This window comes from Gambusia affinis, linkage group LG02 (assembly GCF_019740435.1).
Source record: "Gambusia affinis linkage group LG02, SWU_Gaff_1.0, whole genome shotgun sequence".
In the NCBI taxonomy this organism is placed as follows: Eukaryota; Metazoa; Chordata; class Actinopteri; order Cyprinodontiformes; family Poeciliidae; genus Gambusia; species Gambusia affinis.
The window spans coordinates 32,789,904-32,804,071 of NC_057869.1; the positions used below are offsets into that span (position 1 = coordinate 32,789,904).

At 39.4% G+C, this 14,168-nt stretch overlaps 1 protein-coding gene across 1 annotated transcript in view; it reads left to right on the forward strand.

The window, feature by feature from the left end:
• Positions 1-2,600: 2,600 nt before the first annotated feature.
• Positions 2,601-14,168, forward strand: part of celf1 (cugbp, Elav-like family member 1) — a 90,098-nt gene continuing 78,530 nt past the window's right edge. The window contains exon 1 of the mRNA XM_044139373.1: positions 2,601-3,310. Within this exon, the coding sequence (XP_043995308.1) occupies positions 3,240-3,310 (71 nt within the window). The 5' untranslated portion in view covers positions 2,601-3,239. The remainder of the gene's footprint in view (positions 3,311-14,168) is intronic.

Sequence of the window (14,168 nt, forward strand, 5' to 3'; positions counted from 1 at the left end):
AAAGATGCACAGTTAGACCTCCGATAAGTTGATATTATATTTGTGTGTGTGTGACATGTCCTGTTCACCCATGAGCTGTGAACACAGTTTTGTTTGGAAAAAATAAGACCAGCCTAATCCTGCGATTAAGGACCTGAGATTGATATTATTTGGGTAGGCTTATATATTTCAATACACTTTTATGTACATTGAGTTATGGTGTAATGATATTTGTGCCTTCTACTTCAAAACCTGATGGTGAGATTGAGAGAATTACTTGCGTTCAGCACTGATCTCATCAAGTATGCATTCATAAAACAGCCTCAAAAATAATTTGACTATATCTTCATAATCAATTGGTGCCCCAACTTGGTAAATTTGATCTAAATTACTATATTTTTTTAATAATTACTGTGAGCACTAATTAATTATTTGTATTTCAGTCAATCATACCTATTTTGCACAACACTACACATTTGTTGAGTTCCCCACATTTTTTTTTTTTTTTTTTAACTTTATTTTTATTTAGTTTTAAACAAGTAGATATACAAATACAGAACACGGCAAAACAAGAGGGCTAGGGCAGGTGACATTCACCAATACCGATATAAAATATTACATTTCCATAACTATTACAAAGTATTAAGTCCAGAATCAGGAACCAGAGAACCAAAAATATGTGATCAGGTAAGGAACCCCATTTTCTCGCTCAGGTGGTGCAGAGTCCCACAAATCACTGTTCATCGCCTCTGACAATAAAGCATTCCCAACGTTTCCAGAGTTTCTCTCCTTTCTCCTTTTTAAGTCGTATTGCAAATGTCAACATCTCCATGTCGTGGATCATATTTATAATATTCACCAGGAGTTTCAATGAAGGGGGGCCTGGTTGAAGCCAACACTTAGTGACCGCTTTCTTGCTGGCGACCATAATTATTTTCAGTAGGTATGTATCCCCTTTGCTAAGTCCCTCAGGGAGCATTCCAAGATACAGAACAGTGAATGACAAGTCCAGATTTATACCCAAAACTTTAAATATTAGACGATGTACATCCTTCCAAAAAGTCTGTAACTCCGTACAGTCCCAAAAAACATGGTAGTGGCCTACCGCAGTCACGCCGCACCCCCTCCAGCACGGAAGCTGTAACCCACCCATCTGAGATCTCTGCTTCGGCGTGATGAAAAATCGGGCTAGATTCTTCCACGTGAAATCGCGCCATATCAAAGAATTTGTGGTCGACAGGGAGCCCCTCCAAATTTGCATCCATGCCTCTGACGTAATTATCATGTCTGCTTCCTTTTCCCATCGCTCTTTTATATAGTCTGTTGAGTTTTTATTCATGGATCTTAAATTTCTATAACATTTGCCAGTAATTCCTCTTATATTTTTACCAGCATATGAATCAATAAAAAGTTGTATTATGCCTGGAATTGTCTCCAAGTCAGAAATTCTCATTTCCTTTCTTAGGAAACTACGGACCTGTAAGTAGCGATAAAAGTCCTCTCTACTCACCTCATAGGTCTGGCATAGCTCCTCAAATTTCATTAATACCCCGTCTTTAACTATAGTGCAGAATGCGGTGACTCCCTGTCTTGCCCACCTTCTATATTTATGATCTATCGATGCTGGGAGGAAATGCGGGTGATACGCAGGCCAACTCAACAGCCCTATCTGTCTGTGAAGATTAAACTTTCTGACCAACCCTGCCCATACCTTCAAGGAGAAGCTTAGGCACAGATTTTGCAACTGATATACCTGGGGCAATCCGTCCAGACAGCCCAGTACTGACTGTGCAGGGAAGTTCAGCAAGGAGAGTTCAATGTCTTTCCATTTAGCCTCATAGGCCGGGCTACACCAGCGTACCAGGGGTCCACACTGGGCCGACATGTAATAATCCGCCAGGTGGGGTAGACCCATACCCCCCCCATCCCTAGGCAGCTGCAGGGTCGAGTATCTCACTCTTGGCCTTTTATTGTTCCAAATAAACCTTGAGAAGTGTTTATCCCATTCCCTAAATTGTTTTACTGGGACCTCCACAGGGAGTGCGTGAAATATATACAGTAATCTCGGAAGGACATTTATCTTTATTGCACGGATTCTGTTACCAATGTCTAGGGGAAGCAGGCTCCATCTGGCCAGGTCCTCATATATTTTCTTATTTATGCATTTGTAATTAACGTCATATAATTGAGCTAAATCTTTTGTTAATATGATCCCCAAGTATTCCACTTGTAATTGATTCCAATTAAATTGGTAGCTATTTATTAACCGTTTCGATGGGCTAAAATTGAAAGTCAAAATTTTAGTTTTTTGCATATTAAGTTTATATCCGGAAAGTTTGCCGTATGATTCCAGAATATCCATGAGCACTGGAGTACCAGATTCAGGGCTTTTAATTATTACTAAAAGATCATCCGCATATAGACATATCTTGCTCTCCACACTCCCTATCGTCACCCCCTCCAAACCAGACTCCTCCCTAACAACCTGAGCTAGTGGTTCAATAAAAAGATTAAAAAGTAATGGACTTAAGGGGCAACCCTGTCTACATCCTCGTTGTAGAGTTCCCCACATTTGTAATAGTAACAGGTAGAATACACTGAATAACAGGCAGGTTTAAAAACAGTTGGGTCAGACATATACTCAAGTGGGTAGTAAATAAAACTGGTAAATAAATAGCTGTGAACTTTAAAAATACAATAAAAAAAATGACTGCATGATAATATACAAGCTTGCTCACACCTATTCAGGAATTGGTTGCAGATTAAAAAGCAACATTGCTTCCCTATTCATTCCATTTGCCCAGTCAGCCTTATCACCATCAATTTGACACTCTTAGTACTTTTCTCTGAGGCCAGCAGATTTAGCTGCTCTGTCACACAAAGAATATGAACCATCAGCACTTTAATTGTGGTGGACACATGGCCCATTACTCTGCCTCACCCTTGCTGTCCCAGTGTCTCTCAGTTTTCATGGGGTTTTTTCCCCAACATCCACACGGCTGTCAGTTTTGGCGTTTTGAACATTTGATACATCCATTAGATAGTTTTTTTTAAGTGGATCTTTTTGATACAAGCTTTTATTTATTTGCCAAAATCACTTTAGCACCCATCAAACGTCAAGTCACTGACCTAACGTCTGGTAACCTTAATCCTGTAAGTTCCCAGAGACAAACAAGCAGGGATAAATTGTTTGCTAATCATCCCTGGACCTGTGCAGCTCCCTTGTGTAAAAAACGAAGAAAAGAAACGATTTTACAGTTATGACCGCTTTTAAATTGGATTTTCTCCCAGAGATGTTGGTCGATCATCACTCTTTGGACAATAGTCCTGTGTAAGTACTCTATGTATGTCTTAAAATTACAATGAGGTTATTGTGTTTTTTTTAATCAATGCATTATTTTTAAAAATAAAAGTTTCAGTTTGATGTTAAGTTTAAACAGCAAGAAATGTATGTGCCAGTTTATGCTTTGTTTCTGAAGGTTCTAGTATGGTTTGCAGTAGTTATCTGGTTGCTAATTTTCTAGAAAGCACTAGCCCACTGACATTTTGTCTGTCTCCCTTAATTTTTCATAACTGTAAACTGAGTAACGTAGACAAGCTTTACTTTATCATCTCTTTCTTCAAAGATAACTGTTCTGGAAAACAACTGTTCAAGTAAAATCACTCAATCAGGTTTATTCATATATTGTGCACAATACAGAGAGCAATAATGAAGCAGGCCTGGATGAAAAGCTCTGCCAGGCAGAGACAACACGAGTTTTATACAAAGGGATAAGAAATCCAAAGCCTAGGAAACCGACTGGTTCCCATGCAGCTGTGAAAAACAACATCCAACCTTGTACATGTAACCAAAATAGTTCAAACTTGGTGGGAATATTCTGGAACTTAGAATAAACATATAGCAATACAACTAGCAGGTGTGACTTTATTGTAATTTTTCCACATAATTTTCCCCCTTTTGATTATAAGTAAATATGTTATATTTATTATTAATCATCATTTCCCTCCGAGGTCAAAAGATATAACATAACACCATCCTGGAAAATGTAACAAAAAGAGAAAAAACCGACAAAAAACAAAACGCATATACGCAAGATACATAAAACCTTCCGGCATTCATTTATTCAACCCTGTAACAATATGACTGTTAGGTAGGAAAGATTATCCTGCAACCCCTCCTTGTCAGTGAGGTGGTCCTGTATATGTTTGTCCAGGAAAAATGTGGAGGTATCACACCAATGACTGAAGACATGAAAAAAAAAAAATCAAGAACAATAATAGTAATAAAAAAGTAGTACAAAAGTTAAAACCAAAAGTTAAGAAAAAAACAAGAAATAATAACGTAGTAAGAACTTGAAAAAAACTAAAATCCAAGCTTAATAGAAAACAGCCCTTATAAGTAGCTAGAAAAACAATTTGTACTGAACTATATATTTCTTTTAGAGCAATGTAAAACCAATGTCACAACAACAATTCTTAATGAAATGCCCTACTCCAACTAAACTTAAAAAACAAAAAAAAAACAGGATAGGCATTTGTTTTTGCGAAACAGACATTTCTGTTTGAAGCATGGTATTAGGAAAGTCATCCTAGTTACAATTCTAAAACAATGCATAAATTCATAAAGCATTCATTAGTCATTTAATTTCTTCAAGTTGGTAGTTCAGCATTAAAAGTTAGAAAATTGAGTTTTAACCTTTATGGAGTTAACTAAGGGTTCTTTTCAAATCAGATGTTTATGCTACTTTAGTAAAAATCTCAACATGCATTACATGCATTAATGTGGTAACAGAGAACATAAATTTGTGTATTTCCTGTGCTTAACTTATAATTAACTAAGGCTAAACTTTTAAACTTAACAACTAAACTTTAATTTTGCACACAATTGAGTTATTTTAGATAACTTCTCTTATGTCTAGAAGAATGAATTTCTAAATTCTTAAACTCTTTTGAAGTGAAACAACTCTGAATCATAATAATTAAGTTACTAAATTCTGTGTGTTTCTAGGAAACCCCTCAAAAAAATAGATAAATAAATAAAATAAAGAAAGATTACATTAGTGCATATAGATAAGTGTCCATTCATAACCCAACAAGAAAGCGTAGATTTTCCATCTGTAAAGTAGGTAAAGTGGTGTAGAAGCAGGAACATTGATAGTCCATCTGCTCTGAAGGATTTGTTTCCTCCTGCCAGAAAAGTGTTGGTACAAATTTTCACTCTCCGCTTTGACCACTCGCAAGTGGACCAGCAATAGTGGAGAGCCTTTCAGAAACTTTGAAACTATCTGTTGCTCTGGACGTTGTCCTCTTTGGCGTCAGAAGTTGTAGCACTTGATACTTGGTAGAGTGAAGTTTTGCTGCTCTCTCTGTTGTTTCACATTTAGAGTTGTGATCTAGATGGATATTACAGACAGTCCTTCACAGTGGTTGGTGTGGATTCAGGTTGTTCCTTCTTGGACTTTAGCTGGTGTGTTGGTCAGGAGTTACACCTGAAATAGTTTTGGTTTTGTAGGAGGGACAGCATCTGATCTACTGATGCACTGCAGTGAGGCTCAGACAGAGGGAAAGAGAAGAAGCAAGTAGAAATCGATTAGGCTTGTTTTGTTGTTTTCCTTGTTTTTTCTATACGTATGTATTTATGAATCTTACTTTCACCTTTTTCATGATCATCAGAGAAACCTGTGGGCTAATTGTTTGTACAGCTCTTTGAGCTGCTTATAGTAAGAAAGGGTCCCTTATAAATAAAATTGATTGATTGATTGACTGATCCTTTTAAGAAATAAAATAATTTTATCCAAATAACAAACAAAACAAATATTTTAAACATATTAAAGCCTGTAATTTATCCACAAAACATCTATGTTCAGCATTTTTATTCTTTATAAAAAGAATAAAATTTTTATTCTTTATAAAAATAAAATGCTTTTTCTTTTCAATATTTCATTATCACATAGTCAAACAATTCACCCTGAGGAGAAGATTGCGTTGTGGAACCACGTAGACCCATTCTTTTCTTGACTTGGGTGGGATTTCCTCTTTAGACTGCAAACGTCTTCACAGAATCCAACAAATCAGCTTTGTGGTCGCTCTGCCTCTTACTCCTTTAAGAGGGGCCTTTATTTCCTATAAAGGTCTTTAGGATTCTGTAACGGTTTGGTTACCTCAATTTAGAAAACCAAAACTCAAGACAACTCAACCAAAGCTGCCTTATTTACCGATAAGGACTTTCACTAGGACTCTAACCTAGAAACCGGTGGTTCCTTTTTTCTCTTCCGTTTGGGACTCGAACCCAACCGCATTTTATTATTTTAATTTTATTTTATATATATTAGTTAATTTTTTTCCTGTAGGACTTTAACCCAACTTTTCCTCTTAACACCGTCAATCTCTATTCCTCATCGGATCCTTTACTATATTAGATTAAATCATTTAGAATTTGTAAGATTAATGTCTTAGCCTGAGTGAGTATCCCACCTGATAACAGTGGTTATTAGTTTCACCAGTATGTTCTTTATCCTCCAAATCCTCATTTGGTAGTTTGATTTACTGATTTACATGCAGTGTGTGGTTGCAATGACTAGAAAAGCATTATACACACTCAAACATACATACAATTATATATATATATATATATATAGTGAGGGTTTTGCATAGACCAGCCAGAGAGACATAAAAGAATTTCAAAAAATTATCTTAATTTATTACAAAAAATGTCCAAAAATAATTCAAAAATGACAAACTGGACCCAAACTGAGGTCAACATAACAAAGTATAACTCAGGGGGTAACAAAACAAACTCAAGCACAAACTGACCTCACAAACAAGACATGAGGGGAACATAAATAGTGGCTGATCCGAGCACTGCTAACACACAAGGGGGCAACTAAACACACAAGAACCTAACAAATACTGGTCAGAATATTATTAAATCTGTAAATTAAATAAATATCATATTTAAACTAACTTTCAAAAAGAAAAAAACATATAATAAATGGTCAAAATAAACTATAAACCAAATGTCCCCTTCCCCTGGTGAACAAATGGACCGGCCCGCTGAGGAAGTTTGACAGCCATGGATGGACCTCAGTCAGCTGGAACTCATCTGTAATTTCCAGGGGCAGGTCCAGAGGAAACTAATAACTCAAAAGGAATAAATTAATTGGTTGCCTTTAACAAAAAAAAAAAAATACAAAGAACTGACAAAGTTAACTAAATTTGAGCACGCCAAATAGTTAACTAAAATGTCAGACTAATGAAAACAATTTCAAAGATAAAGATAAATCTAAACTAATCACTAGTTAATATGTAAAGTAACATTAAGGAAGAACAGAAAATCATTATCAACTGTCTGTGACAGCAGGGACAGCTGTCACACACACACACACGCACACACACACACACACACACACACACACATATGTATATATATATATATATATATATATATATATATATATATATATACAGTGATGGGATAGTAACTAAGTTACATTAAAAGTAACTTTTTTAGTTACTTTCAGCAGCTGCTAACAACAACACTCCACCTCCTGTGAAAATCACATTGAGCTTTGCTAATACTTAATTGTGTCTCTACTGATAAGGTTGAACTGAAGAGGAGATTGTACAAAAAAAAAAAATGTGAGTAGTTTGTGTGGTCTGGAAAACTCTATGAAGGATTTTAAATCAAAACATTTCTGATGTTTTGATATATCAAACTTTTACAGCTTTAGATGTATTGTTTGTGTTGTGGTACAATTCAGCTACTGAGTTTTCTTTGCTTTGATACATCTGTCCTGCAATTCTAGATATCAGAGGTGCTAACATCAAAAATGATGTAAAGTTAACCCCTTTGAAGCAGTCTGCAGACAAGATGTTACAGAGGCTAAACAGAAGTAGTAGGGCTTATTTATTAAAATAGCAGTAAATTTGCTTTGCATTGCTCCCACATGATGACAATAACATAGTATGATCCAACTAAATTTAAAATTTTGATTAATTTGTTGTCAATTCTAAAATTTATTTTAGAATTGACTTTTTTATATATCTAATAAACTAGTGGAGTCAGTAATGGGCTGTGAAATAGGAACAATTATCATAAGTGACCATGACATAGTGGAGTTACATATAGAATTCAATGTGGAAAAAGAAAGGAAAGGATGTTGGAGACTTAATACTATGCTACTTCTAAATGAGGCAAGCTCCTCTTTGATACAACTTTGTTCTTCGATTGTAAGTTGTTTTTTCCTTTTAATCGGTGGTAATGGGGGCGCGTTCACTTCCCACATCGATTTCCTTATTGCTGGTGGCACGCCGTTAGCCGATTCCGACCAGCTTGTTTGTTTAGCCATATCGGCTTGTATTTGTAGGTGGCAGCTGTGTTTGGATTGCCTTTAGTTTGTTGTATTGCAGCTGTTTTTGGGATTGCTTTTTCTTTATATTTTGCAGCTGAATTTAGCTTTTCTTTATTTTATTATCATAGCTGCTTTCGGGCTTGCTTTTCCTTACATTGTGCAGCTGTGTTTGGCTTGCCTCATTGACTATTGCAACCTTCTGGGTTTGTTCTTTTCCTTTGCCAGTGGGATCTGCCCAGAGGTCGGGCTCACATCACCTCTCAACCAGGCATCCACTCAGTAACCCTCCTGCCCTCTTAAGCGTCACCGAGCTGGTTGTGGGACACTTTACCCTGGGCCAGCTCAGTTGCTAGACCACTCTTGTTTCTGATCCATGGGTGGTGTCTCCACTAACTCAGGGTTATATACTACAGTGTCGAGGGCATTCTGCAAATGCTGCCAACCTTTATGCCCAGCCATGCATACCCCCTTTATTGCTTACCTCTATTGAACAAGAAGACTCCTACCACTACAGTATTACCCCTGGAACTGTTGTCTCTGCAACCACTACAGATGTGGCTAGATCCATCTCGTACACTGCACTGTCACAGGAAACTGCTGGCGTCCTCTCAATGCCTCGCATCACTGGCTCAGTGGTGAGATGCAGTGTTTCTTTCGAAGGGGGTTCCACTGGGCTCGCTGCCGTCTCGACAAAAGGTTGTCTCTACCAACGCATCCACCACAGGATGGGGCACGACGCTGCCCTACACTTTTCCGCCGCTTCCCCTGATAGGCCCACACTCCTGAGAGTCCTTCAGGAGGGGCATTAGGTCCTTCTAGTGGCCCCCCTGTGGCCAGGGAGAACCTGGTTTCCACTGCTGCATCCGCTCTGTTGCAGCTCTTCAATGCCTCTTCCCCACAGCAAGGACCTTCTGTCACAGCTGGGGTGTCTGATTCTGCATCTCAATCCCAGTCGCCTCCAGCTCTGGATTTGGCTGCTACGGGGCCCAGAGTTTCCTTCTCAGAGTATGATGCAGACATCAGACATACAATGACTAATACCAGGGCCCCTTCCACGCAAATGGTGTACACCCATAAGTGGAAGGTTTTAGCATCTGGTGTTATGGTATACATGAGGATCATGTACACTGTCCTATTTCTGTTATTTTAACCTTCCTTCAAGCACTGCTTTCTCAGGGTCAGTCTCCATCCACTCTGCAACTTTATGTTGCTGCCAGCTCTTGTCAGTAGGGATGAAATAGAACAAAAGTTACGACAGTAACTACGGTTCTATGAATCCCGTATGACCGTCAGAGCGCTCGGTCCCTTGGAATCATTGTTTTCGCGGTAAGATTAAGGGACTGAGCTGTCATTGTCACGTGACTATATAGACTTACGGGTGTCACACGCGACCATGTTGGTATAAGATACTCGACTTGTACATGTACAAGAGTGATCATATAGTGATTTAAGAATCGCCTCTGGCGGTCATCCGGGATTTATAGAACAGTCGTAATTTTCGTTTGTCATTTAATTTATGTGGATTTGACATAAAACTCAAAGTGTCAACAATGATCCAGGAGCTAAGTGGAGAGATTCTCAGCCTCTATAGACTCTCAATATGCAAATGATTGCACTTATGTTTTTCTTTTGGACTATAGGAAAAAGGCTTTTCTTCCTTGGCTCCCGGAGTTAGCTGTGGCTGTAAGCTGTTTACTACTAGCTGCTGGGGGAGTGGTTCTGCCTCACCCCATAGTGATCGACTGTACAGCGTCACCCTTCCCTTGCTTAGATCTCTGAGTAGCTGCCTCTCAGACGTTCAGTCTCTGATATTCTTAGTCAGTTGCTAATAAAAATGATCAATCCGCCATCGTCATCATGGCGATCTTCACTGTGCTCAGACTGCGGCTGCAGGTTTCCCCTCTTCCTTTTCCAGCTGAAAACAGAGTGCCACTGCCTGCTGGGTGTTCATTCTTTAGGTAATCCTTTATATACAGAACAGAAACCACTAAGCTAAAAACTAATGACAAAGTGGATGCCACTAGTCGCTCCGATATCCAAATCGAAATCATTACTGAAAGACTTGCTTGAAAGAACGACGAAACTGGAGCAGCAAATAACTGACATCAACCAAAGAGTGAGCAGCACTGAGGACCAGCTGCCCCGCCATGACTGCATGCTGCGATACATGCTACAAAGAGAAGCTAATCTCTCAGCTAAATGTGAAGACCTCAAATTTACCTCTGGGTAGGCCTGTCACGATAGCAAATTTTGGTGAGCAATTAATTGTCTCAAAAACTATTGCAATAAACGATAATATTGTTTGAAGACCTTTGTACAGATTTAATGGAAATGACATAATAATACATGCGATTTCCTGCCAAAGATAGATACACTTTATTTTCCAAAGAACACTCAATACTGGAACTGATAAAATAAACAAAACAACAAAAAACAAAAATAAAATGGATTCTCAGTCTCCATTAATAAAAATGTACTTGAATAAAAACACCAAAGTGTAAATAAATACTGGATTCAACCAAAAGAGTTCAGATTATGAAGTCTGTAAACCATATTGTCCTTCAGTAATCATTAGATTTAAATAGAGAAGATGGAACATCGACTACCTGATGCAATAGTTCACACTACACGTTAGTTCACTCCTACATTTTATCCGTAAGACAATCTGAGAACGTTGATGTTCTAAGATTGTCTCTTGTGGTTTCATAACCGATCATCCTGTAGTGTGTGGTGTGTTACGGTAGATCGTTGTGGCGCTCCGATCTAAATCAGGGGTTTTCCCCACTGGGAGCTTAACGCAGCCTGTTGAATGTGACAGGCAGCCAATCAGAAAGCTCGGATTCTCCTCCTGCTTTCTGAAGGGAAATTACAGAGGGGAATCCCAAACAGCTGAAACGGAGCAACCCGAAGTCCAGCGGACATTGGAGATGATATGTGGAAACAACATTAATGTTTATAAAACATTTGGTGTAAAGAATATAGAAATGATGAGGGGAGGAGTTGGAGCCAAATTGGTACCAGTTGATGAACCCGGTAACTTTTCAGCTGTTCTTTGTTAACGTGAAATAAATAGGCTCTAATGATTTTCATTCATTCAGGACGTTACGCTGACACTAGAGCCACATGCACTGCAGGTAGATTGTAGTAAAGCATTGATTAATGCCTGGTTTTAAAATGACTTCACTGAACTTGTAGCCATTATTTTGCGCCCATTGTTGGACACCACACGGCATGATCGTGTTCATGAGAAATGGGCGCGAGGTAGGTTCACTGAGTTTATCGCTCTGGTAAAATGTTATGTTACTTGATGCTAACATGAAATGCTATTCCTCGTAAGGTACTGTACCCGCTGTGATGAACCTGAATCCTGATCAGTCCATATTCTGTTCCGTACAGATTAACATCGTTTCATCTCATCCTGTCTCCTGGCCATTATTCACACAACGCAGAACTGATTTGAACTGAGATAGAACCCGATCACTATTAGCAATTTACACTGGGTCGGATGTGGGAGGAGGAGATGTCTATCATGAATCTTTATGCACCTAAGGAATGCGGTGATTCCTTTTTTAAAGAAATAGCTAATATAATTGCAGAAAGGCATAGTAATAGTTGGAGGAGATTTTAATGCAGTACATGGTGGCAAAATGAATAGGACTCCGGCAGAAATAGGGGGACAAAGCAGGAAAACAAAAATACTTAATAATATAATAACTGAACTGGGACTGGGGGGTCCATGGAGATTTAAAAGCCCAAGCATTCTTTTCATAATAGTTATTCAAAGATAGACTTCTTCTGCATTCCTCAAAAATACTTCCATCCACCCATCCATCCATTTTCTGTTCACCCTTGTCCCTTAGAGGGGTCAGGAGGGTTGCTGGTTCCTCTCCAGCTACGTTCCAGACGAGAGGTGGGGTCACCCTGGACAGGTCGCCAGTCTGCCGCAGGGCAACACAGAGACACACAACCATTCACACACACACTCACACCTAGGGAGAATTTAGAGAGCCCAATTAACCTGACAGTCATGTTTTTGGACTGTGGGAGGAAGCCGGAGAACCCGGAGAGAACCCACCATGCACAGGGAGAACATGCAAACTCCATGCAGAAAGACCCCGGGCCGGGAATCGAACCCAGGACCTTCTTGCTGCAAGGCCTCAAAAATACTTTTATATAGTAATTGACTGTAGTATTTAATCAATTACATTGAGTGACCATGCCCCAGTTATTCTACAGTTAAACTTAAGTAAGAACACCCCCTTGGGGACTTCCGGGGAGCGTCAAGCATGTAGGACGTGTCTGCCGGAGCTCCGCAGGAATGTGACTATTTAAACCTTTTTTAGCACGATTTATTGAAGTTTCTTTTACAGCTTTAGTTGATTACTTAATCTACACGACATTTATGCTCAACCTGTTTTGGTAATTTTATTAAACCATGGCAAACCGGGGTAAATCCGACACCTCGAAGGTAGGCCGTAGCAAACCACGCCTGTCGCCTGAGCCCGAGGCTGCTCCAGTACTCGATGCTAACGAGCATCTGCTAAAGCGTATGGAGAAGATGCTGGAGGGTGTGCGCTCGGATCTTGTGAGTAAATTTGACGAAATTGTGTCCGAGGCTGTGAGAAGGGAGATTACGACTGCTCTTGCTCCGCTGGAAGCTAAAGTTACTTCACACGAACAAGCTATTGCAGACCTTGAGCGCTCGGCTACTGACCACGATGACAAGCTAACAACCCTTGGAGCAACTGTTGCTTCGCTAAAGGATATGGTGGAATCCATATCAAAGAAATGCGAGGACTTGGAAGGACGGTCGAGACTGAATAATGTACGGGTGGTCGGTGTGCCTGAAGGATCTGAGGGAAGCCGCTCAACGGATTTTGTGGCTACTTTACTTCAGGATTTACTCGGTTTATCCTACAAACCCGCGCTGGACAGGGCTCACCGGACCCTCCGTGCTAAACCTAAGGACGGGGAACCCCCACGTCCCTTCGTCGCCAGAGTGAATATGTTTCAACAACGTAACGAAATCCTGTGTAAGGCTAGTGAAGCATCTCCTCTGATTTATAATGGGAGGAGGATTTCTGTTTTCCCGGATTTCACTGCTGCTGTGGCCAAAAAACGGACTGCCTTTACTAAAGTTAAGAAGGAGCTGCACTGCTGTCCAGGTGTCAAATTTGGTCTTTTCTACCCGGCAATATTGCGGATTACTCTTCCAAATGGCCAAGTCCAGAGGTTTGAAGATCCGTCGCTCGCCATGGACTTTGTTGAGAAAAAGCTGAAAAATGCGGTGATCCCTGACTGTGTTTGAATGTTTGCCCTAGGGCAGACATTTCCAAGACAAATTTTTGCGCTTATGCACGGGGATTGCTATGACTTTGACACTTTTGTTATAGTATTTTGTTACGGCTAATTTTTTGGCCCCAAGGATCATTAATGTAACTTGCACTAATGCTGCAGATTTGATAATTGAGGTTGGCTTTCTTGCACTTTAAGTATTGTCTTTGCACACTGGTTTGCACCCCCTTTTTTTGGTATTATAATTTAAGGGGAAGGAAGAGAAGAAAATATTTTATTTATCCTTCACCAATTTGTTTATTGTGATTATTATTACTAGCATCATGTTTTTGTTTTTTGTGTGTGTGTTGAAACACAATATTGTGCACCTAGATTTCGTTTTTGATGCATTCTATTTGGAGAGTTTTTTTTTCTCTAAGAACTCTCCAAGGACCTTTTGTAGGTCGGACCATGGGCAGTTTGTGGGGGGAGTGGGCTTCGCGCATCCCGTTTGGGGGGATGCTTCTGCGAGATGTTCGGTTAGTTTGTTTACTAGGTTTTCTT